The following is a 21,871-nucleotide window of genomic DNA, read 5'->3' on the forward strand; positions in this document are numbered from 1 at the left end:
CGTTAATTATTATTATAGTAATTAAATTATTTTGTAAAAAGATTTGTTCTAAATTATGAAGTTCCAGTTCCAATAAGTCCAATAGGGCGAATTGTCCAATATTGATTGTGCAGTCTCAAGTGCGATTTTAAAAATAGTTTCAAAATAGATTGTTGATTTAAGTGATAAAACACATAATTAAACGTCGTTTGAAGAAACTTTTAAATTGATTGTTTTATTTTTTTATTCCATTACTTTACACAAAAATAATGGCACACGGTCTAAAACGTTTTTCTTTACGAATAAATAATTTATAACAATTACAAAAATCATTTTATAAACACAAAAAAAAACGCATTCAAACAAACACAACCTCCACAAAATCGGTAGACTCTGGGCCTACGATTGCGATGATCTCTTTCCGTGCCAGGCGCAGCTTTAGCACCGACATGCGTTTCGCCTTCTGCCGGATAGTGTTCGTGGTCAGTATCTCCCTGAATCCGGTCACCCCTTCGTACCGATACACCACCAGCGGATGCAGCCAATTTTCCGTCAGCGTGTACAGCAGCAGCTCCTTCGAGGGTAGCACGGAAAGCTGGAGCTGCTTGGGTAGCTTGGTCAGTATGAGCTGATGCTGCACGAACTTACCATTCCCAGTCAGCCCTTTGCGCCAGATTTCAATCGATCCGTGGTGCGCCGTGTTCGGTGTGTTTTCTGAATTGATCGCTAGCATTAGCTGATTTTCGTACCTCGCAACAGTGAGGTACGATGGGTGCGATACAGTTATGGTTTGATGGTGTTTTAGATAGAAGCTGGCCGTCGAGCGCCAAATCTGGATCCGCTCGTTACTGTCCAGCACAATGAGATGGTTTTCGAGGGCAACAATTTGAAGGGGAACGATCGTTTCTTCGATTTGCCGTACGTCCAGTATTTGCAGCAGATTGTGTTCACGCAGACAGCGAACTTCGACACCCGGCTTTCCCTTCGAGTACATCACGATACAGTCTAGCTTAACAATTTTCATCCCAATTGCTTCCCTGGACTGGGTACTGTTCATCACGTACAGGGGGATGAATTTGTACATGCCCGTCGATTCGTGGCTTAGGTCTAGAATTTGTTGCACAAAGTTTTTGCCGCTACCATGCTCCTGGAACTCCACGAACAGGTGCTGTTTGGGGCCCAGGGTAAGCCGTTTCACGTTCACGATCGTGCGATCGCGTCCAACGATCGAAGGGAACGCTTGGGCAGGCACGAAACCTGGTCCCTTGTTGCCGGTACTCCAATGATAGAAATCAATGGCGGACGGTCTGTTGGGTTCGGCACTATGAACAGCTATCAAGTCCATCGGTCCCGGATGTAGTGGCAAGTTCAGGACAAGCATACGCACCGCTTGCACTGCCAAGGGTGTCATTTTATCAAAGTGACTAAATACAGGACTATTTTCAAACACACTTTCCGCTAGCTTATCGTTGACGCTGTTAAGCGACCGTACCTGCGACGCCAGTTCATTTATATCTTTACGATAGGAAGTACTCTGCAGAAGCTGGGTCACGTTTACGCCAAACACCATATCGGCTTCAAACACCGTTTCATCCGCTTCCAGTGGCTGCACAAACGTGACCGGAATGTTCACCGTCAATGGGTTTTGGCCGGCCAAAGCAACGTTCTTCAAAAACTGCTCCACATCCTTTCCGTTGATGGTATTCGCCTGCAGGGCCTCAAACACCAACGGGTAGATTTTGTTCTCCTTGGGGAATTTCGTGACCAGCCGCAGCGTGCCATTGACATGCTGCGGGAGCGATTTAAGCATCAAATGCTCCGCATCAAACTGCATGCCGTTCACTGTGCCGAGCACTTCCAGATTGTCGGTAACGATTCCATTTCGAATGTGAAGCGTCCCTTCTATCGTTTGGTTGCCTCTCAAACGAAGCCCGTTCGCGTACCACTCATCCATATCGACGTCCTGTATGACACAGGGCGGAGCACAGACGATGCTTTCAACGTGCAGCTGGGTGAAGCGCTTTGCAGCGGTAAAGTTCCCGCTCGGAGCATCGTTTCTCAGCAAGTCTGTCTTGACGTTGTAGCCGTTGAGGGTTTCCACATCAAAGTTTCCTGAAGAATGCGGGAAAATTCATGTAATGTGGAAATTCGTTTGAAAATTAGCTCTTCGTAGCGCACTTACCGTGTACTTCCGCATGGTGGAAAAGCCATTTTCCGGTAATTTCCTGCGGTTCGTGATACCGCAAAGCATACTTATCGTATTCCACCACATTTAATCCAGCAGAGCTAAAACAAAACGGCAAATTAAAAACCCCATTCAATGAAGTTATAATAATAAAATCCTACTACAATGAAAAAAAAAATCGTTGGAGGGCCAGCATTCAACTGTCATTTTAAATCCCCTCTTCAAACCGATCCCCACCAAACGCAACTGTGCGTTTCTTTTCCCAGCTGTCAGTTTCGAAATTGTTTTGACGGCACCCGCACGCGTACATACAGGTGTTTTGTTTTGGTTTGGTGTTCGTGTTTGTTGCGGAAAAGATCACAGTGTGCCAGAGCAGAATTTGGACTCCGTTTCTGTTCCACGACATAAGCTTCAAGGTAATAAGAGTGCGCACATGCTTACCTGTGCGTGCTTTTCAGTGATCCTTGCAGGTGAACGTCTTGAAACGCGGCACCCGCATGGACCGTCACCTCGCCCAGAAATTGTACCGGGGCCGTAATGTTTTGTGCTCGCTTCCCGCTCAAACATCGTGCTTCCACCTCGTCCCAGTTGAGATGGTTAATCGGTTGATCCTGTGCCGAGAAGCGTGAGTGTTAAAAGGTTCGAGAAAGCAAAACAAAAACCCCGTCAAATGCGCTTACCTTCGTGTGGAGTGGTTTGGTGAACTCAACGCTCTCAAACTGATACCGGCCAGTCAGTACCGTTGGCCGGTGGGGAAGCCACACCTCACCGTACAGCTTTTGCACGTTGTGCCCGTTCAGGTGGATGACGGTTGGATCGTGCTCAAAGTACACGTTACCGTGTGTTTCGATGCCGACCGGTACACTTTCTCGGCCTTCGGCGTTTTCACCCGGGGCGCTGAAAAATTCCATCATCTTGGGGAAATTGATACCGTTCAGTTGGCTCAGAATGTGCAGCTCGCCCTTCGCTTCCAGCGTGCCCAGCACGTGCACGGTGCCGAGCGTTTGCATTTCGGGCGACTGCTTCAACAGTACGTCGCTGCTCACGTTAAGCCCCGAGACTAAACCACCCACGGTACACGGCTCGTAGGTAACAATGCCTTGGTCTGGAGGAAAGAGTGAGAAAAAAATCACTTAATTAAATCGAAATTATTTGCGGTGATGAAACGTACGAAACACTGCCCGCTCGATGTATTCCTCCCGATCGGTTCGATACGCATTCTCCACCAGCTGCTCCATCGTAACGTCGTTCAGCTTGCCGGTAACGAACAACTGCTCCGTTGCAAGATGGTCGATCGATTGCCCTGCAGTGAACGTTTGATTGCCACTGTACATTAACCACGCACGACAAAACGCATCCTTCGGTACACCGTTGATGGAACCCTCGAACAGCAGATGGTTCACGGTGATGTCGCTCTGGAAGCTGTACGGTTCGTTCTTGATGATGGTTCGATTATCGCCGGCAGCGATAATGTGCTTCAAGTTCTCCACCGGGATGGAATTCAGCATTGCCTCGCTGTGCAAAATCAACTGCCCAATCGTTAGATTGCGGAAACTTTTCAACCCCTGCACGGTCGGTACGTTTGCTTCGTCCGCGTCGAGCATGAGCGTATCCTGCAGCAGATACTCCAAATCGTACCCGTAAATCGTCGACTGCCGATCCGCGTGTAGTTCTTCCGCAACGATCGCGTTGCTTGCGTAGATGGTACAGTTTTCGAACCGTACCGCTGCGCTTACATTCTGCGGCACGTCCAACCGGAGCAATCGGTCGAGTCGTTTCGATTCAAAAAGGACGTTTTTGCTGTTCACAATCGGCGCAATAACCGTGTCGAAGTGGATCGTTCCTTCGATCTGCTGTTCGGCCCCTGCTCGCTGCAGCATGGTGCGATTGAGCAGATTCAGATCCACCTTGTTGATTTCGTTCGCATCGGCCACGCCGTCAATCTTCAGCTCCGCGACGAACGTTTTCCTCCCCGTTAGATACTGAACCTCCCCGCCGGCCGCTTGCGGTACGAGATCGTTGACGCTTAGCTCGTTGATTTGATCCGCCCGCAGATGCTCCACGAAAACGGGCTGCAAAAATTTAAGCACCTGGCCGGGTGGTGGTGCCGCCTGCACCTGCAAACCGTGCGTTGCCACCCGGTGAAGGTTGTGTGTACCGCCGGCACTGAGGATGTTGTGCGCCCACAGTTCACCGTTGAACGTGACATTGCCGTGGATCGTGTAGTCCCCGTCCAGCACGAGATCGTCTCCGACCGTCACGATCGGGTTCATCTTGCTTAAGCTTTCGCCGTCGATTTTGCCCTGCAGCTCGATCGGATGCTGCAGTGTGACGTAGTCGAACGTTTTCGTGCCCGTGATGGGTTGAATTTCGTCCGACGATAGGTGCAGCACCTGCAGCTTTCCCTCGATCACGGGTATGTGGTTGAGACGGTCCTGCAGGTGCAGGTGCTCTACCACCATCGGTTGCACGAACTGTAGATCTTGCAGGATTCGCTGATGGCCCGTCGTGCGGGCAACGTTTGCAAGTGGCACGTCGGACAGCTTCGCATCACTTACGACGACATTGTGCGCAACCAGCTGATCGACGACGAGTTTGCCGGTTAGCTGTTGCTCTGCTGCTTCGTCCAGCAGCACGCGGTCGGAGAGAGCGCGTGGATCGATATCGTTCAGCAGCCCGGTCAGCTTGAGATCGTCCGCATCGATGCTTTCGAAATCGCTCCCGTACTCGCGGGGCATTGCGCCCCGTGCCTTGGCCAGCAGCGTGCGGGACTGATCCATCATGCGCTGGACGGCGACGGCATCTGTTGCGTTGAGCCGCTTGGTCGTCAGCCGGTTCACGCTTAGATCCTTCACCATCAAGCTTTTGGCGGGGAACATTTGATTCACGTTCGGCAGCAGCACGTTGCCCGGGTGGAAGAAAACGCCGTCGATCAGCTTGTTCACGAACAGATTGCCTCCGACGACGACTTTTTTGGCCGACAGGGAAAGTGTTTTCCACTTCGCCGGTGGATCATCAACCAGCAGCAAACTGTCGGCCGCATGCCCATTGAAGAACTGCACACTGCCGATACGGTCCACTATGAGCCGATCGACCGTGATCACCTCGTCCTCGGGAACGTCCCCCCTTCCGCCCTGTTGCTCCGTGTGGCGCGTCTTGTGTGCCGCATTGTTCAGCACTTTCACGTCGAGCTGCTTCATCTGCCCGGCCGGTGCTATCAGCTCCGACACGGCCAGATCACCGTTCCAGCGGACCGTGTCGTTGGTCAGCACACTGCCGTGAATCGTTTGCTCGACCAGGTTCATCTTCTCCTGGACGCGCTGCACGTACTCGTTCACCTCGATCACGTACGACAGCAACGCATCGTCCACCAGGCCGTGCTTCGTCGCGATGGTTTTGGCTTTTATAGTCCTCACCGCCGAATCCTGCAGCACCAGATCCTTCTCGACGATGCGCGCCCCGTCCGGGGCATTGTCCGGCAGCCCGACCAGCTGGTTGTACAGCTGCTCCAGATTCACCTGCCCGATCTGGTCGTGCATGCGCTCGCACCACTCGATAAAGTGGGCGTACACGCGGCGCAGATCGTTCTGCACCCCGTACTGGGGGGTGAACAGATTGATCGACTTGCCGAACAGATTGCTGTTCGCGATCACGATGACGCTCGCGTTCACGATGTGCCGGTAGACGCGCATGTGGGACACGCCGGCCGCAAACGCTTCGCCGGTGTAGTCGATACGGGACGGTGCCAGCTTCCAACCGTCGTACTCGTAAATCAGCAGCGGCTGGTCGTGACAGTGGACGAGCAGCAGAAATTCGCCATTTTCGTGCTGAAATTGAGTTGGAACTTAATTAGAGTTTGAACATAAACAAACTAGTGATGGGAAAAAAAATAAATGTTCGTTGGAATCGATTCCGGCTAGCTCCGAATCGGCTCCGAAATTGGCTTCGGAATCGGAATCGGTTCCGGAATCGTAATCTTGAATCGTCAGGAGTCAAAATCGGTTGCGGAATCAGCTCCGGAATCGGAATCAGCTCTGGAATCGGAATCGGTTCCGGAATCGGAATCGGTTCCGGCATCGGAATTGGCTCCGAAATCGGAATTGGCTCCGAAATCGGAATTGGCTCCGAAATCAGAATCGGCTTCGAAATCAAAGTCGGTTTGGACATCCTCATAAAAACAGACGCAATGATGCTACATATTGATAGCCACAAATAATCCAAATTAACTTGTAAACGATCCATCCCGGAATGATTTAACTTCTGAAACTTCTTATTACAATTCAAGAACTGATTCTTATTTCGGAGTTAATTCCAATTCTGGAGTCAATTCTGATTCCGTTAGCAAATTGCGATTCCAATTCCGGAGCCGATTCAGATTCTGGAGTCGATTTTGATTCCAGAGTCGACTTTGGAATCGGAATCAGTTCTGGAAGTCCGAGTCCGAGTCCGAGCTCCCACCACTAAGTTCAAACCCACTCGTGGCCTATTACTCACCACAACCGGCAGAAACATCTTCACCCCCGTAAGCTCCAGGTTTTGGAACGGCACAAAGTATCCGTCCACAAACTTGTACACGATCGAGCTCCGTTCGACAGTGCGCGATTTGATGCCGTTCGATGGCCTCGGGCCATCACCACCTTCCTTGCCACCTTCCTCGTTGACCGAGTTGCCAGTAATGAGAAAGTGTTCCCGCCGCCCGTTTCGCGCTTCGAAGAAAAAGTACGCCATATGCGACACGGAGTAGATGTAGATGCGCTGGTGCAGCACGAGCTTCTGCGTGTCCGGGTTCAGCAGGAAGATGTCCGAGAACGTGTCCTTGCCCTGCGCCGGTGACATTTGGTTTGCCACCGCCACGAACATCTGCTGCTCGATCGAGAACGCTTCAATGTGCACGGAACTGTAGCACGGCATTTGATCGATCACGTCAAAGTACTGACCGGCCCAGCGGTACAGTGGACAGACGTTGGTTGTTCTGCCGCGCTCCGCGTCCAGATTGATGTACGTGTGCGCTAGATAGACGTGCTTGCCGTGCACCCACAGGTGTACCGTGTTCTGGTTCGGCTGGCCGAACGTTTGCACCAGCTCGGTGCGGCCGTCCTCGTGGATTTGAAAGACGGGCGAGCCGTCCCCGAACACGTTCAGCTCCTGGTCGTGGTAGTTGACGACCGCCACAAAGCCCAGGTGCGCAATCGACACACAGTCAAAGTGGCGGGCGGTAACGGTTTGATGTTCGAGATACTTTTCAAACTTTCCCTTCACCTACGGGGCAGCAAAAAAAGGGGCAAATTAAAACGAAAATTAAATTGAAAATGATAGTAAACATTTAAAAGAAAATACGAACCCTGCGATAGAAAGACACGGCCGTGGCATTCATCGTCCGGTTGCTGGTTTCGCTTTTGTGCAGGGCCGCAGCAAAGATCGTTTTGCCCACGCGCAGCAAGCAGATGTCGACTGGAAAGTTAACCGGCACGTGACCCCGCTCACGGAATCCCTTGAGATAGAGATGTCGTGCTGAAAGATGAGCGAAAAAATGGAACTATTTCAATACCATCCGCGAGATAACGTCTCTTTACACTACGTTTTTGTGTTTAAAATTTCACAGATAGTTCCGCCCCGCCATGGATGAGCAAGCGACACACAAAGATCGCCAGAAAAAGGAGCTACAGAAGCAGCTGGACGAGTTTCAAATGTTGTTGGCAATTTACTGCAACCCGGGCGAGCTGCGGGTGGACGATTACGGCTGCATCGACAATCTGACCAGCTACATCAGCGGCGAAACCGATCGGCTCACCACGAAGCTTGACTACCGCTTCGAGCTGCCCCTGCTGCCGGACCAAAAGGTGCAAATTTTGATCGAACTGCCCCACCGCTACCCGGCGCTGGAAATGCCGCGGATCGTGATCCGCTCGGCCGTGATACCGCGCGACCAGGAGCGCCGCCTAACCGACCGCATCGTGCGATACATCGAGGAGGAGGTGCTGGAGCGCGACGAAGCGTACGTCCTTCAGGTGGTGGGCTGGATACAGGACAACTTTGCCGAGCTGCTCGCCGCGACCGCTGAGAGGAAGGAGTCGAAATCGTGCCCGCGTTCCACCGGCGCGACCACCTCACCGGTCGTGTTCGAACGGTTATGGATATACTCGCATCATCTTAAAAGCAAGATGAAAAGACAGACAATCATAAAAACTGCACGGGATCTGCGGCTGACGGGGTTTTCCCGGCCCGGCAAACCGGCCATTATCTGCGTGGAAGGGCAGCAGGCCGATACGCAGGAGTTTTGGCGCACCATCAAACCGCTCAAGTGGCAGAAGATACAGATCAAGCTGTGCGAAACGGAGACGGTGGCTGCCGGCGGTGAAAACGAAATGGCCGCCCTGCGCCACTTTGCGGCCGGCTTTCGGGAGGAACTGTTCTGCGCCGATATGGATGAAGACTCGGACGCGGAGGATCAGCCGATGAGCATGAGCCTGTTTATGAAGTTTCTCGACAAGCACCGGTGCGGGTACATCAAGAAGGAGCTGTTCGGGTTTCAGAATGCGATCGATGCTCCCGCTAGCTAGCGTTATGGTGGTACGGTGCACGTGTGTGATGCAATAAACGCTCGCTCGTTGATGGGGTTGTTGACCTAAAACCCGGAGGCACGCTCCCCCTTTTCCTGCTTACCTTGTGCAGTGTCCGCCTCGATGGCTGCATCGGCGTCGTCAGCATCTCGCCGTACTCTCTTCTGCCCATTGCTGTCGGGTCCGTATCGCTCCACTGTTTCGCGCAGAAAGCTTTCTATTCTTTGTGTTAAGAGCTGTTCTACTTCTACGGGTTGATCAACAACGCGGTCGGCGTAGTCTTGCAGCAAATTTTGCCGATAGACTGTTTTCAGTAGTTCATATTCACTTTCAGCAGGATCGGTAGACACGTCACTAGTTTCACCATTTACGGTGTGTATTTTTAAAACTAACAATAGACACACCAATCGCCACGCGAACCACTTCCACCGTTTCATCTTAGCACAGAACGTGGTTTTGTTTTCAACGTTCCGCAAAACACAACCGAACACGATCGGTTACTAAACGCAACTGGTGGTGCGATCACCAGACGAGCTCCGGTTGAGTCCGTTCTCTGGAGATCAAAAAGGACTCTCGGGAGTACAGTGCGTACAAGGTTGTGAGAAGAAGAGAAAAGATTAAGCTAAATACTACGTTACCTACAGGCAATCACACTCAAGGATAGAACACGAAACGTTTTTATATGTATAGAGAAGCCCGATCGTGCAATGAGATACGTACATTGATATTCATCTGTTAGGTTTACGTATTGTTAGACTCGACCATCTGTGTCTTAACAGGGCACAACAACTCGATTGGTCATTTGTTCTTGTTGCTTATTATTGTGTTGAACTGTGCCATTGAAAATGTCAGTTTTCACTTTTCTGTACAGTGGATTGAACGGCAAGCAGGTTAATCACTGGGTTTAGGTAAATGTGTACCGTAAAAATATATTATGAAACTTGAATTACGGAAAATCCAGTTACCAATTCTGTGTCGTGTTATTGCAAGTCTTGTAAATAATCAATCATCTGGGAACATCTTGCCAGTACGACAATGCAACGAAGTGATGGATATGATTACTTTTACATAAGAAGAATAAATGAATTTAAAAAATCAAATACACGAAAGCGAAAAAATATGAAAAATAAATGAAAAGAATGAAATGAATTTAAATAAGAAAAGCATTTGTGAAATGAGAAGAATAATTACTATATCACAAACCGACATGATTTCATCGGAGCTACGGACAATTTGAAGTCGTCCAAGAATTCACATATCGCGGATCAAAGGTCATCAACGACAATAGCACGGGAGTTGCACGCAAGGATGCTGGCTGCCAATCGGTCTGCCTATATAGTACGGTCTGGGACTATAGCACCTACCCCTGTAAGACATGGACACTGACCAAATCTGACGAAATCCTGTCGGCCGCATTCGAGAGGAAGTTGCTCAGAAGGATTCTTGGTCCCGTATGTGCAGAAGGACAATGGAGGAGCCGCTATAACGACGACATCACGTTTGGCTTCGAAACTCCGGCTAGAATCGGCTTGGAATCGGAGTCAGATTCGACTACGTATTGATAGACGAAAATAATTTACAAAAATTTACTTACAAACGATCCTTTCTCATGGAGATTCACGGACTAACTTCGCTTCTGAAACTTCTTATTTCAATTCACGCCATCTTGCCACCTCAGTTTGTCCTTGTCCTTGTGGACGGTCTAAAAAGACTTTACACGGACTGGGTCTTCCGTTTCCATGCGTACAACTGACCATGTTCACCGGAGCCTGGCTAGCTTGATACGCTGCAGGACAGTGAGGTCACCGTACATCTCTCGTATCTTCTTCTTGTGGCTCAATAACCGTCGTCGGTCAAGGCCTGCCTGTACCACTTGTGGGCTTGACATTCAGTGGCTTATGGATTACTCCCCATAGTAGGATAGTCAGTCCTACGTATGGGAGGCACGGTCTATTAGGGGTTTGAACCTATAACGGACATGTTGTTAAGCCGTGCGAGTTGCCGACGATACCACGAGTCCTTCGGAATATACGGAACTAACAATCCTTATGGGTAGAACGTGTATCGTCGTCCAATTCCGCTCACAATTACGCTCTATTGATATAATTGAACTGAGAACGAAATGCAACAGGTGACCGCCTTCCGCTACTCCACAATCTCAAGCGCAGACGCACAAGCCCGTCACAACCTTTGATCGCCATAGCAACGCAAACATTGGCCATGCAAAACAATCCCCGTTCATCCCCACAAAAAGGGGATTTCTTTCCTAATTCGATCCGTACCGAACGAAATTCGCCCCCGAAATGGAGCTTGAACTGACGCGCGTCGACTACACCAACGTTGGATTAACTGGACCAAACAGTCTGCAGCTGTTGCCCGCGAGCGCCAGCACTGCGTCCAGTAGCGGCGGCGGGCACAAGCAGCAGCAGAAAGTGGCCATCGGCGACCAGGACGGGGTGCTGCAGCTGTTCTCCATGAAGAAGGACGAGCTGCAGGTGCACTTTAAAACGCTGCCGAGCGAAAAGATTGCCTCGGTGAAGCTGGGCGGGCAGGCGGGCTCGGTGGCGGACAAAATTTTCACCGCCTCCGAGAACAAGGTGCGTGGCTTCAACAAGAAGGGCAAACTGTTCCTCGCGTTCGAAACGAGCCTGACCGAAACGATACGCTCGATGTGCGTGAGCGGGAGCGATCTGCTGGTGTGCGGGAATCACGTGTACAACCACTACCGGGACTGCAAGGAGGTTGGGTCGTACCTGTGCGGGGACGTGATAGTGGACGTGGCGGCACTATGCCCCAACAACACCAGCCGGTTGATAACGGTGCTGGCCTGTTCGGGGCGTGTGTTGCGCGTGCTGGAGCATGCCCGTGTGCGCCAAACGCTGGAGCTGGAAAGTGTGCCGACGGTGCTGTACGTACCGAAGGGCATAGGGGATCGAATTCTGTGCGGCTTTTCCGACGGGAGTGTGATACTGTTTCATCTGAATCTGCTGTCAACGGAGGTGAAGCGAGAGGTGCTGGTTGCCGACCGGCAAGGGGAAGGAATACTGAGCGCGGTCACCTGTCTCGCGACGTACGATCTTTCCGGCGACGGCAAGGAAGAGTTGATCGTAGGACGGCGCGATGGCACGCTGCAGGTGTTCGCGATGAACTCGGACGAGTATCAGTTCGAGATGGAATGTACGCAGATCTATCGCGACAACTTTAGCGAAAGCATATCGGCCCTGCAGGGCGGCTGTGTCGGGGCCACCAACTATACCGAGATCGTGGTCTGCACCTACTCGGGCCGCATCTTTGGCCTGACGACGCAATGCATTAGCAAAAGCCTGGGCGACAATGGGTCGCGCAGCGCGGAAAAGCTCGCCGGCACACCGGTCGATACGTCCGCCAAGCTGCAGCGCATACGGGCCGAGATTTACGAGCTCGAGCAGACGATCGCGAAGGAACGGGAGCGCTATCAGCTCTCCACGCAGGCGCTTTCGTCTGGGCTTTCTGCAATACCGATGCTACCGATAAACGATGCTTTCCTTCTGTCGAAGGACGATGCAACGTACCTGCTTTCGCTGGAAATTCCGACACCGATCGAGCACGTGCTGCTGCAATGTGATGCACCGATCACGCTGCTCGATGTGGAGAAAAACACGGCCGTCGTGAGCTTCAGTGAGTGCGATAAGCTGAGCGGCAACAGTTTGCTGGCGAGCTACCGGTGCCAGTTGAACACGAACCGGATCGATCTCAAGTTCCGCACGATCGAGGGTCAAACCGGCACGCTGCAGGTGTACATTACGCCCAACCTGCAGCCCAAGTGTTGTCAGCTGAAGCGATACCCCATAGCGCCACTGTCGCTGCACATGATCGTGCACAATGCGACGGACGAAATGTTGGCCCGGCCGATGAACACGCTAACGCTGCGTGGCCCTTTCAGTCAGGCGGAGATGCACAACTGGATGATCAACAGTATTCCCGAGCTGCCGGAGAAGCTGTACGAGAGTGGTAAGGTGTCGTACACGTTTCGGCACGTCTTCATCGGTACGCTGCTCGTCTGCGAGTACGGCAAGGGGGAGGCCACGTTTCGAAGTGATAACATTTCCACCATCTCGATACTGAAGGACTTCATCACGAAGGAAGCGACGAAGAAGCGCATTAAGCTGGAAATTTCTACGTGTAAGCTTTCGGAGGCATTATTCACTCAAGGGCCGCAATATTATAAGCTTCTTTGTCTTTTCTTCTTCTTCTTAACAACAGCTATAAACGAGTCAACGATACCTTCCCTGATCAAGCTGATCGAGCCGATGATTTTACACTACAACAAACTTACCAAGGACTATCAGCTGGCCCAGGCCCTGCTCGATCTGGACATTCGCGACGACGACGAGTTTAACACACTGTCCGTGGAGTACCGGTCGCTCATCCGCAACCAGCAGGCGATCGGTGCCGAGTTCCGCAAGCAGCCGACGATACTGAACCGGATCTACGGCATCCTGACCGATCTGTACATCGACAAGTTCAAGTTCAAGGGCGTGAACGTGAAGACGAAGCTGCCGCAGCTGATCGAGCTGCTGGAAAATTACTCCTACGACGAGCTCGTCCAGTTCTACAGCGTTGTCAAGGCAGGCGACGAAGAGCTCGGCGACGGTTAAATGCGCGCTTTCGCCGGTTCGATTTAGTTCGCTTTCTTTTGCAGCACCACGCACCAGTTGCCCTGATCGTAGTAGCTTTCCAGCAGCACGATGCTGTCCCCGCCGCTAGCGAGACAAAGCTTCTCCAGCTCGTGCTCCTCGAACACGTGATAGTAGCGTAGAAAGGTGGCCTTTTCCGTCGACTCGCTCGATCGTAGCTTCCACGGTACGAGCAAATCTTGGTGCTGGAATTGTGTCCTATTGGTGTGGACGGGTAGCGTACAGTCGCCCGCTCCCGAAACCCTTTCCAGCTGTACCGGTTGGGTGTCGGGTGGGGTTTCCGCTTCGTCCTCGGCGGGTGGTTTGTTGTTCTGTTTGTTCTGCCGTAGGTAGCTGGATTTTTTCGCATTAGCTTCCTGATTTTTGGCCCACACGTAGATCAGCGCCCGGCCGCCGGGGCGTAGCACTCGTATCATCTCGGAAATGGCTCGCTGTCTGCGTTCGTCGGTTGCTAGATGGTGAATGACGGCTATGCTAATGCAAGCATCGACCGATTCGTCCCGGAAGGGAACCGCAAGACAGTCGCACTGGAGCACGTTAAATCCTCGTTCAATGCAAACCTGGAGCAGCCTGTCGCTACGATCACAACCGAGCTGAAGGTGGAGAAAGTAAGTAAAATTGATGAGTGAAGTCAAATAATTGTACAATAAATTAACGCCTTACCAACACAGAGCATTCGCTTGAAGCTAGATACTTTCCGTTGCCACATCCGACATCCAGCAAAACGTCACCGGCCGATAACGATCGAACGAAAGCTTCCACCCTTGGCCAAGGTGAGTGTCTCGTGTCGCTAAAATGTTTCGCTATCTCGTTGTACACCCGATGCACGTTTTGTGCCTCCACCTGGGCAGCGTGTGACGCCAGCAAGCTGGCCTGATTCGATACCGATTGCTGCGCGGTATCACACAGCCGCGGGAATGTACACCCACACTGGTCGTTTGGAAGCAATTTTCTAAACGTTAGCGAAACCCGCAGCTGTCGCTTTCGTACGGTCAGTCCTCCGTTCGGTGCCGGGATTGTGTCCATCTTGCGCGGCGTTATACCGTGCGTCCAGTCGTATCGGCTTTCGCCCGACATTATCAGAAGCGATCGCGACGGTAAGTCGACACAAACCGCTTTTCCGGAGGAGGGTTGCTTAAACTCCATCACAACGTCGCTGCCGAGGGAGAGGGACAGTATGGGATCGTCGAAGGCACTGTGCGTGTCCACGTGCGGTGGTATACCCTGTCCCGGCTCGTACTGGTTCACCGTCAGCTGGTCCGGCACGTGCCAGCGCAGGTGGGGATGCAGCTGTTGCAGCTTTTGCCACAGCTTACCGCAAACGGAAGGTATTTTGCGTTCCAACGGCATCGTCCTGTCCACGTTGTTTGAACCATAAACAAACTCGTACCCGAAATGTTTCACTTTCCGATGTTTGAGCGTTTTGTTCGGTTCTGTATCGGGTTGATCGGTATCTTCACTAATTTGCACTGCCTCCAGCAGCGCCTGCTCCATCGTTTCGTCGATGAAATCTCGCTCCAGGATTAATCCGTCGGGTCGGACGGCATTCCACGGATCATCATGATACGCGGGAAGTGCATTACAGAATGCCAACAGCAACACGGCACCATCCTGGCCCAACGTGCAGAGCCCATTCAGTGCTGTGTAAATAGCGTCGGCCTCGGTGATGGAGGAGCATTGAAGAAAGCAGTACGATTTACCCGGCGGAAACAGCACCTGCTGGATGGTTCCGTGCTGCAAGGCTTCCTTTAGCAGAGCCTCTTGCTGCAAACCTGTCGATAGGCCCGCATTGCAGATCGCGATAAGCTACGGGACAAGGGAATGTGTGATTCGATTGTTCGGAACAACACACGGGATGTTGCGAATTGCTTACCTTTGTTGGCTCGTCAGAGAATGTTATTCCCGCATCCTTTTCGATCAGCAGCTGGCAGCGTTTGACTTTCTTGGCGATCTTTTTCTCCAAATTTTTCGATAAAGTCATCGTGTGTGGAGTACAATTACAGAGTGCAAAACACGCGCCCGCGTCGCCCGGTGGAATGTAAACAAACAAACCTGACAGCCGGGCCCAAGGTGATTAGAGGTGAAGTGGTGGATTTGTATTTTGCAATAAATATTGCCCAATATCAATGAGAATCTGCATAACAGGAGAGGAAACCTGTAGGAGTTTGATTTATTGATAGTAAAACAAACATTTTGTATCATGAAAAATAGTGTGTTTGTGTGCTAAATCGACAGCTTTTACTGAACTTGTGCTTGGACGTGCGATGGTGTTACAGCGCCATCTACATGTGAACTAGCAAAGCTTTCTTCCAAGCCTTGAAGCTTCGATGGATCTGATCCTAACCCCTTATCGGTCCTTTAACTGATACTGACACCATACCGGTCCTGGAATTGATCCTGTTCCCATACCGGGCATTGAATTCATCTTACCCCTATACCTGTCCTGGAACTGCTCCAAAAGCCCTGGAATTAATTGCGAACCCATACCAACCTATCTCGGTCCTTTTTTCATCGACACTATCGTCCATTCGGACGTATTAACAACATGCCTGTCCTGGGATCAAAGCTCGTATGGACCGTCACCCCAAGCAAGGATTGACTTATTATTTCTGTTTTTTTGTTATTTTCTTCTTCTTTCCTTAGTATTGCTTCAAGAGTTAAGCTTATGTTTAAAGGCTTACGATAACCATGAATAAACTCCACATCCAATTAGAACACATTTGGCTTGTAGAGATATTTGAACAAGCAAATTGCAACTGCGATGGTTTCAAAGTCCTTTGAACTACGCCAACAGAAAATAGCAAATACATACAGCAACGCAATAATCATAATGAGCCGATCGATTTCACCGATTTCACATTACACACCATCGGCACACACACTAATCAAACGTATCACGTGAACAAAATGCAAATATTAAATGACATTATTTGCGGTTACACTGTTTACTGTTTGCCTGCCAATATCAATGGTTCGATTACCGTGTGCCGTAATGATCCAAACCCGTTAACGTTTGACCCTTATCGAGTGGGCCATAATCATCATCAATTGAATCAAAAGGTCCTATTGATCCCCCGCATTGATTACCCCTTTTCTGAATGATTAGTTTGCAAATTATTAAAACCCAAGCCCGAGCCCCCCGACAGTTCCTTCCCAAAACAATGGCAAAATGCTATCCCCCATCCCAGCCCATCCTCCCGCATGGTGGCCAAAAAGCTAACCATTTGTTTGCTATGCAAACTTGCAATTGCAACGAAGGGGCAGCAACATCAAAAGGTTAGCGGTGAATTGCCTTACGCCTTGCGGTGGTTCGACTTCAAAGAGGTGCAATGCTGTTGCATACATGGATGAGGTCTGTCGACACGCGAAGCCACTTTTCCTTTCAATCCAGGCTCGTTTTCTAAAGAAAACGAAAAGAAAAGGTAGCACTAAAGACTAGGAAGGATGCAGCACAAGCTAAATGAAACAATGGCAACTAGAAAAGGAAGCGTTTGCATAATTGATTGGAGTTACTAGAGGAACGCTTTTTTAGTATGGAAGGGTGTCCCGGAATTGAAGTGCCAAATATTTCCCGGAAGCTGTCCAATAATGCCATTCTTAATCGGTTGGTGAAAGCTAATTTCGCTACTATTAGCTTCCAAGAATTCGGACTTCGAAATTGAATTTCCCCCAAGCGATCCTTTCCGTGAGCATTAACAGCTCGCTCGACAACTGACGTCGAGTGGTAGCCCGGAAAGAGTTCCACCGAACCGGAGGCCAACCGGGAGAGGTCAGCTGCGGTTTGTTGCCAGATTGGTGTGGAATAAATTGAATTTCATTTATTTATATGGTTTTGCCAATCTATGCCGACAGGATGGTGTGTAGTGTCTGTGCCCCCAGCGCCCCAGGACGCTGGACACACTCTTTCCCCTCTCTCTCTCTATCTCTCTCTCTCTCTCTCGCTCTACTGTTGTGACGTACGATCTGAAATCGATTTGAAAGCGATTAGAGGGCATGTGTGATCCTTCCCTTGCAGTATCCCTACCTGCTCGCTCGCGGTTCCCAAACGACCTTCCATCGCATGGCGTGAACCAGGCGAGTGACCGAAAGATAGCGAGAACTGCGCAATATCTGCACTCAGTGCATTTTATTGCACACGGCACACTGGCACTTGCGTGGGGCACTTTCCGGTGCAAACAGGCAAGGAAAGGATTTGTTTTGCTCCCTCCGCCACTCCGATGGAGTCAATCTGACGCCAACCTGTCCGTGTGTGTGGCCCGTGTCCAGGGCGATGTTTATCTGTACCCGGTGCCCGGTTGTTGCCGTAAAAGCTTGCCGTTTTTTGTGTATGTTTTTGCCTTATTTTCACCCACCGCTGGGAGCGCACGACGGGGACCGAATCCTGGGTGCAATTAAATTGCATTTCCTGTTCGTCGGTGACGTTGGGGGGAGAGAAGACAGTGCGCGGCCAGAGTCATCAATGATTGCTATCTGTGGTATCGTTGTGGCACTGTCTGTTGGACCGGACACGAACCTTCGGTACCCTGGATTGGCCAAGCGAAAGGTCGGAAGGCCGTGGTCGATTATGAGGAAGGTGCATGGGGAAAATGTTTGCAACGGAAGGCTACCACAGTAATGCACCGGGAACGTATCATCAAACGCACACACACAGAGAGAAAAAAATCCTGAAAGAAGGGTAGCAAAATGTCCAATGGAATGACCAACGACGGACTGATCACAAATTGAAATGAGCGTCCCGGGTCATCACGGAACCAGGACAGGAGGCAAAAAACTGCACGCCATTGCAATAATTTGCTGTTTTTGTGTCGATTGCAATAAAACACAAAAAACTTAGAAGTTGGACAAGCAGAAGTATATGAACAAAGCATAAAAAAACTAGGATGACATCACTAGCAAATGGGTTTTGCAAAGGTAAATGGCAACAGCAAATGGGAAGGTGTTTTTATCCAGACATTGAAAAGTGTAATTTGATAAAATTGTACATTTTTATCCTACCTCCTCTTCCGCGACTAAGCAAATTGCTTGTAAGTGATGTCAAAGGAAAAAGGAACATGTTTATCAGAGTGATTTAGTTTTACGTCCTGTGGTGGCATGCTAATGAAATGAGATCGATTTTCTTTGGAGCGAACGAGTTCGATGGGAAAGATTGGGCGTAGTTTTTTACATTAACCTTTTCACTAACTTTGTATAATTTCCTCGCGTTTGTGACATTCTTTTAACTTTAACGATCTATGGCGCGATCATATTACAGTAATGAAACACGCTTTGAGTTTGAGCATCTAGAATGATTTAACCCTTTTTATCAAAAAGACAACAGCAATAGTAGCATGGCGATTGAATCCTTTAAATTAACCGAATTTTAAAGGTCTTCAATTTCGATCGCTATCTAAGTTCTGATTTTATTCATATTCTTCATAGACTGAGGGTTAGAATATTAATCATATAAGGATGTGAACATAGTAGGGGCTAGCAATCTTAACAATCTTAAAACCTCGTACATTCACATAAGAAATGAGCATCTCTTCAAGCGGGGCGGTCCCGTGGTAAGGTCGTCAACTTGCACAACTTAGCAACACACTCGTCGTGGGTTCAAGTCCTAGAATGCTACAGAATCTACAGAAGTCTCGAAAGCCTGTATAATAGGCCTACTACATGTCCTTCTAGGACGTTACGTCAAGTAGCAGAAGAAGAAGTAAAGCGGGTTTTGCATCGAAGGATTGACACACGACAATAAGAAATTGTTCCAAAAGTATTTATATACTACAGCCCCTTTCCTTTTTTATAAAATGTGAATAATTAATACACATAAAAAAAAGATCACGATCATTACATTCGTTGCAATTTTTAAGACAAGCAAATGATCATTGTTGTGTGTTTTAAGTAAGACACGCACATGATTCATAATACTCAAACTCAAACTGAATGCAAATATGTATATATATTTAAAAAATAATCGCTACATTCCATAATTATATACAATGGTCTTCTCAAAAGACATGATATTTCCAATATCAATCTTGAAATTATATTATTTATTTATATCTTATAAAATCGCGCACCTTTCAAGTCCATTTGTGGAACCTTTTGATCGTTTCATTCACGTTAACAAGGTCCATGGTCCAGGTTACCTGTAGAGCCCAACAATATCACACACATAACAATAATTACAAAATTGCGCTGATTAACTAAATTGCGATAACTTTATAATGTTCGTTTCTACCTTTGACTGAAGGTGTATGCATTTTCGTCGCATTATTGAACTTTCACCTACCGCATCAGTGGCCAGTGTGTCCAAAATTGACCCTTTGCTGGGAACGCAATGCTTTCCGGACAGGACTTACCACCACTACTCTAACCATAGATGCGCTAAAATGGCACAGAAAGCCACTTGCCCGATGGCATGATGGTGCTATAGTACCGCAGCCGAGTGGGGTTGCATCTTCTTGAGGTTGGTTTTGTAAGCATTTATGACATCCATATTTTTCTCCCACCGCGAAAGCCGTTTATAGCTGCAGCTAATTATATTTAGCAGCCCGAAGCTGCACCACTCAATCGCTGCCAACCATTTGGAAGGGACCGCTGGCACAGTAAGAGCACAGTAACTACCAACTAACCTGAATTTGGGGGCTCCTAAAATTCACGATGCACACCGAAAGATGGGGCGCGATGGTTTTGATTTTTTTGCACTTTTATTGCACCTCTACCCTCTCTCGAATGCAGTAAACAAATTGCATTCGGTCAGACGCAATGCGCCATAAACCAAAGTGACGACAGACATTTCTTCCCATGGGGATGCTATAAATTCAGCGTAGAGATGCTGTCCCACTTCATTGTGTACTGCAAACGGTGGGAAATGCATCTCTGCCTGGTTTTTGGTGGAGAAAATTGTGGCCAAAAAGAAGGGATGAAAAACATTGGCGTGAGTCGAAAGAGCACTGCACTGCGTGCGGGAGTTTAGTTCGTTCGAGCGAGATCGTTCCAGAACACTCTAGAGGGCGTGCTCTGCTCCACCAACGCGTCGCTCCACACCCTAGCAGAGCATTCTTGTGGTAGATAAACCTTAAAAGCCTCCTAATGTTTGTGCCGTGATTTGCTGGATCTACATCATCCTTCCCCATTATGTCTCATCCCTTCTAATGCATGCAAGAAAAAGGATCCTCTATCCATAGACAAATGTTTGGCTTTGATTCCTATCAAATGTCCACGCATCCCGTACAGGCGGAATCGTTCGTCCTAAAGTTCCAGTTTCAAAACACAGCATCCAAAGAGAGGACACCATCATCGAAAACACCACACAGCTAGATGACTGTCCAAGGAATGCTTTCAAATCCACGGGCCTGGGGAAGGATCCAAACCGGGGACACACACAGCCAAAGAAAAAGGTTTAATTTTAATATCAATTTTATTGACCATCGTAGAAAATGGCTGGAAAGATAAAACCGTCCCGCGCACGGCGAATGGCGCGCGGGAATCAAAACCCTCCGCATGTAATATAAACCCACGCGCAACGGAGCAAAAGGGCTCACACAGGAAAGGATAACAAAACATGAAATTAAAAAAAAAAACACACACACACGCTTTGGCCAGCCGCCTGTATTATTTTAAAAGCGTTCTTTTTCGTTGTTTCTATTGCCGTTTCTGCTCGCGGGGTCCTTAACGAAGGGGGGCAGGTAGGTTCGGCGTCCTATCTTGCCCACCACACCACACCAAGGGGATAAGTTGTTGTGCATCTTCTGCTCCGCGGAACGAGGCGACATGTCCGCAACGTGTATTTTTTGTTGTTCTTCTGCCCTGTCGGGATCATGTTTCCCAGTGGTCAGTGTTTTACAACATTTCATTCGCTCTCCTCGGAGATTACTCGCAATGTGGCGTCACCAGAAGAGTGGCTGGCAGGCCTGAAATCCAGGAATGCGTGTTGTGTTGCGCGTTTTGTTGTGTGTGGTGGTGTGCCTTTGGTGTGAACATGCCCGTCATGGGTTCAAGCCCCAAATAGACCGTGCCGCCATACGTAGGACTGACTATCCTGCTATGGGGGGAAATCAATAAGTCACTGAAAGCCAACCCCACAAGTGGGTTGGCAGGCCTTGACCGGCATCGGTTGTTGAGCCAAACAAGAAGAAGAAGGTGGTGTGCCTTTATTCTACCCTCTACCCTATACCGGCTAATAATAGCTAATCATGATCATGATGGTCGCGATGGAACGAAAAGGGCTTTGCCGGTAAGGTAATTCGTTCTATTCTTTGTGGGCTGTTGTTGCTCTCTCTCTGTGTGTGACGGGAGGGCTAAGCTATAAATAGGCTGCTTTGGTACAGTTTTATAATGGAAGCGGGTTTTTACTTTGGAGTTTCGTGTCACCGTGTCAACTAGGTCTAGGTTCTGGAGTTACATTTGTTTGCAATTGTTTGGTATTACGTACTGAATTTCCCAATGAATGTCAATGGATATTTGAAGATTTTGGCGTACAGCAATTG

General features: G+C 49.4%; 4 protein-coding genes across 5 annotated transcripts; 2 read left to right on the top strand and 2 right to left on the bottom strand.

Annotated features, from left to right (window-relative positions):
* Positions 1-239: 239 nt before the first annotated feature.
* LOC121600428 lies at positions 240-12,377 on the bottom strand. Of its 2 annotated transcripts, none has more exons than XM_041929009.1 (8): positions 12,276-12,377; positions 7,506-7,675; positions 6,659-7,423; positions 3,336-5,991; positions 2,845-3,269; positions 2,606-2,775; positions 2,162-2,265; positions 240-2,091 (listed from the first exon to the last, which is right to left on the bottom strand). In XM_041929009.1, the coding sequence occupies exons 2-8, from the start codon at positions 7,536-7,538 to the stop codon at positions 338-340; spliced, it is 5,907 nt and encodes a 1,968-aa protein (XP_041784943.1). In that variant the 5' UTR covers positions 7,539-7,675; positions 12,276-12,377; the 3' UTR covers positions 240-337. The 2 variants fall into 2 exon arrangements, with proteins under 2 accessions (XP_041784943.1, XP_041784942.1); XM_041929008.1 differs by lacking the exon at positions 12,276-12,377 and adding an exon at positions 8,828-9,161.
* Positions 2,476-8,834, top strand: LOC121600432 (RWD domain-containing protein 2A). The gene is made up of 2 exons (XM_041929013.1): positions 2,476-2,580; positions 7,767-8,834. Exon 2 carries the CDS (start codon positions 7,783-7,785, stop codon positions 8,722-8,724), a length of 942 nt encoding a protein of 313 aa, XP_041784947.1. The 5' UTR covers positions 2,476-2,580; positions 7,767-7,782; the 3' UTR covers positions 8,725-8,834.
* On the top strand, positions 10,742-13,361 carry LOC121600430 (Bardet-Biedl syndrome 7 protein-like). Its single transcript, XM_041929011.1, has 2 exons — positions 10,742-12,885; positions 12,967-13,361. The coding sequence occupies exons 1-2, from the start codon at positions 11,028-11,030 to the stop codon at positions 13,359-13,361; spliced, it is 2,253 nt and encodes a 750-aa protein (XP_041784945.1). The 5' UTR covers positions 10,742-11,027.
* Positions 13,362-13,384: 23 nt separating this feature from the next.
* Positions 13,385-15,454, bottom strand: LOC121600431 (alkylated DNA repair protein alkB homolog 8). Its single transcript, XM_041929012.1, has 3 exons — positions 15,274-15,454; positions 14,064-15,206; positions 13,385-13,993 (listed from the first exon to the last, which is right to left on the bottom strand). The coding sequence occupies exons 1-3, from the start codon at positions 15,379-15,381 to the stop codon at positions 13,385-13,387; spliced, it is 1,860 nt and encodes a 619-aa protein (XP_041784946.1). The 5' UTR covers positions 15,382-15,454.
* Positions 15,455-21,871: the final 6,417 nt, after the last annotated feature.

The sequence above is a fragment of the Anopheles merus genome, chromosome 3L (genome assembly GCF_017562075.2).
Source record: "Anopheles merus strain MAF chromosome 3L, AmerM5.1, whole genome shotgun sequence".
Lineage (NCBI taxonomy): Eukaryota > Metazoa > Arthropoda > Insecta > Diptera > Culicidae > Anopheles > Anopheles merus.

Bases quoted from the DNA above. Each gene is read 5' to 3' on its own strand.
- LOC121600432 (XM_041929013.1), top strand. From the start codon at position 7,783: ATGGATGAGCAAGCGACACACAAAGATCGCCAGAAAAAGGAGCTACAG.
- LOC121600431 (XM_041929012.1), bottom strand. From the start codon at position 15,381: ATGACTTTATCGAAAAATTTGGAGAAAAAGATCGCCAAGAAAGTCAAA. The intron at 15,207-15,273 runs GTAAGCAATTCG...CTTGTCCCGTAG, and splicing joins TCTCTGACGAGCCAACAAAG to CTTATCGCGATCTGCAATGC. The intron at 13,994-14,063 runs GTAAGGCGTTAA...CTCCACCTTCAG, and splicing joins CAAGCGAATGCTCTGTGTTG to CTCGGTTGTGATCGTAGCGA.
- LOC121600428 (XM_041929008.1), bottom strand. From the start codon at position 9,161: ATGAAACGGTGGAAGTGGTTCGCGTGGCGATTGGTGTGTCTATTGTTA. The intron at 5,992-6,658 runs GTGAGTAATAGG...ACTCAATTTCAG, and splicing joins AGATGTTTCTGCCGGTTGTG to CACGAAAATGGCGAATTTCT. The intron at 2,266-2,605 runs GTAAGCATGTGC...GTTTTGTTTTAG, and splicing joins TCACTGAAAAGCACGCACAG to CTCTGCTGGATTAAATGTGG.
- LOC121600430 (XM_041929011.1), top strand. From the start codon at position 11,028: ATGGAGCTTGAACTGACGCGCGTCGACTACACCAACGTTGGATTAACT. The intron at 12,886-12,966 runs GTAAGCTTTCGG...TCTTAACAACAG, and splicing joins TAAGCTGGAAATTTCTACGT to CTATAAACGAGTCAACGATA.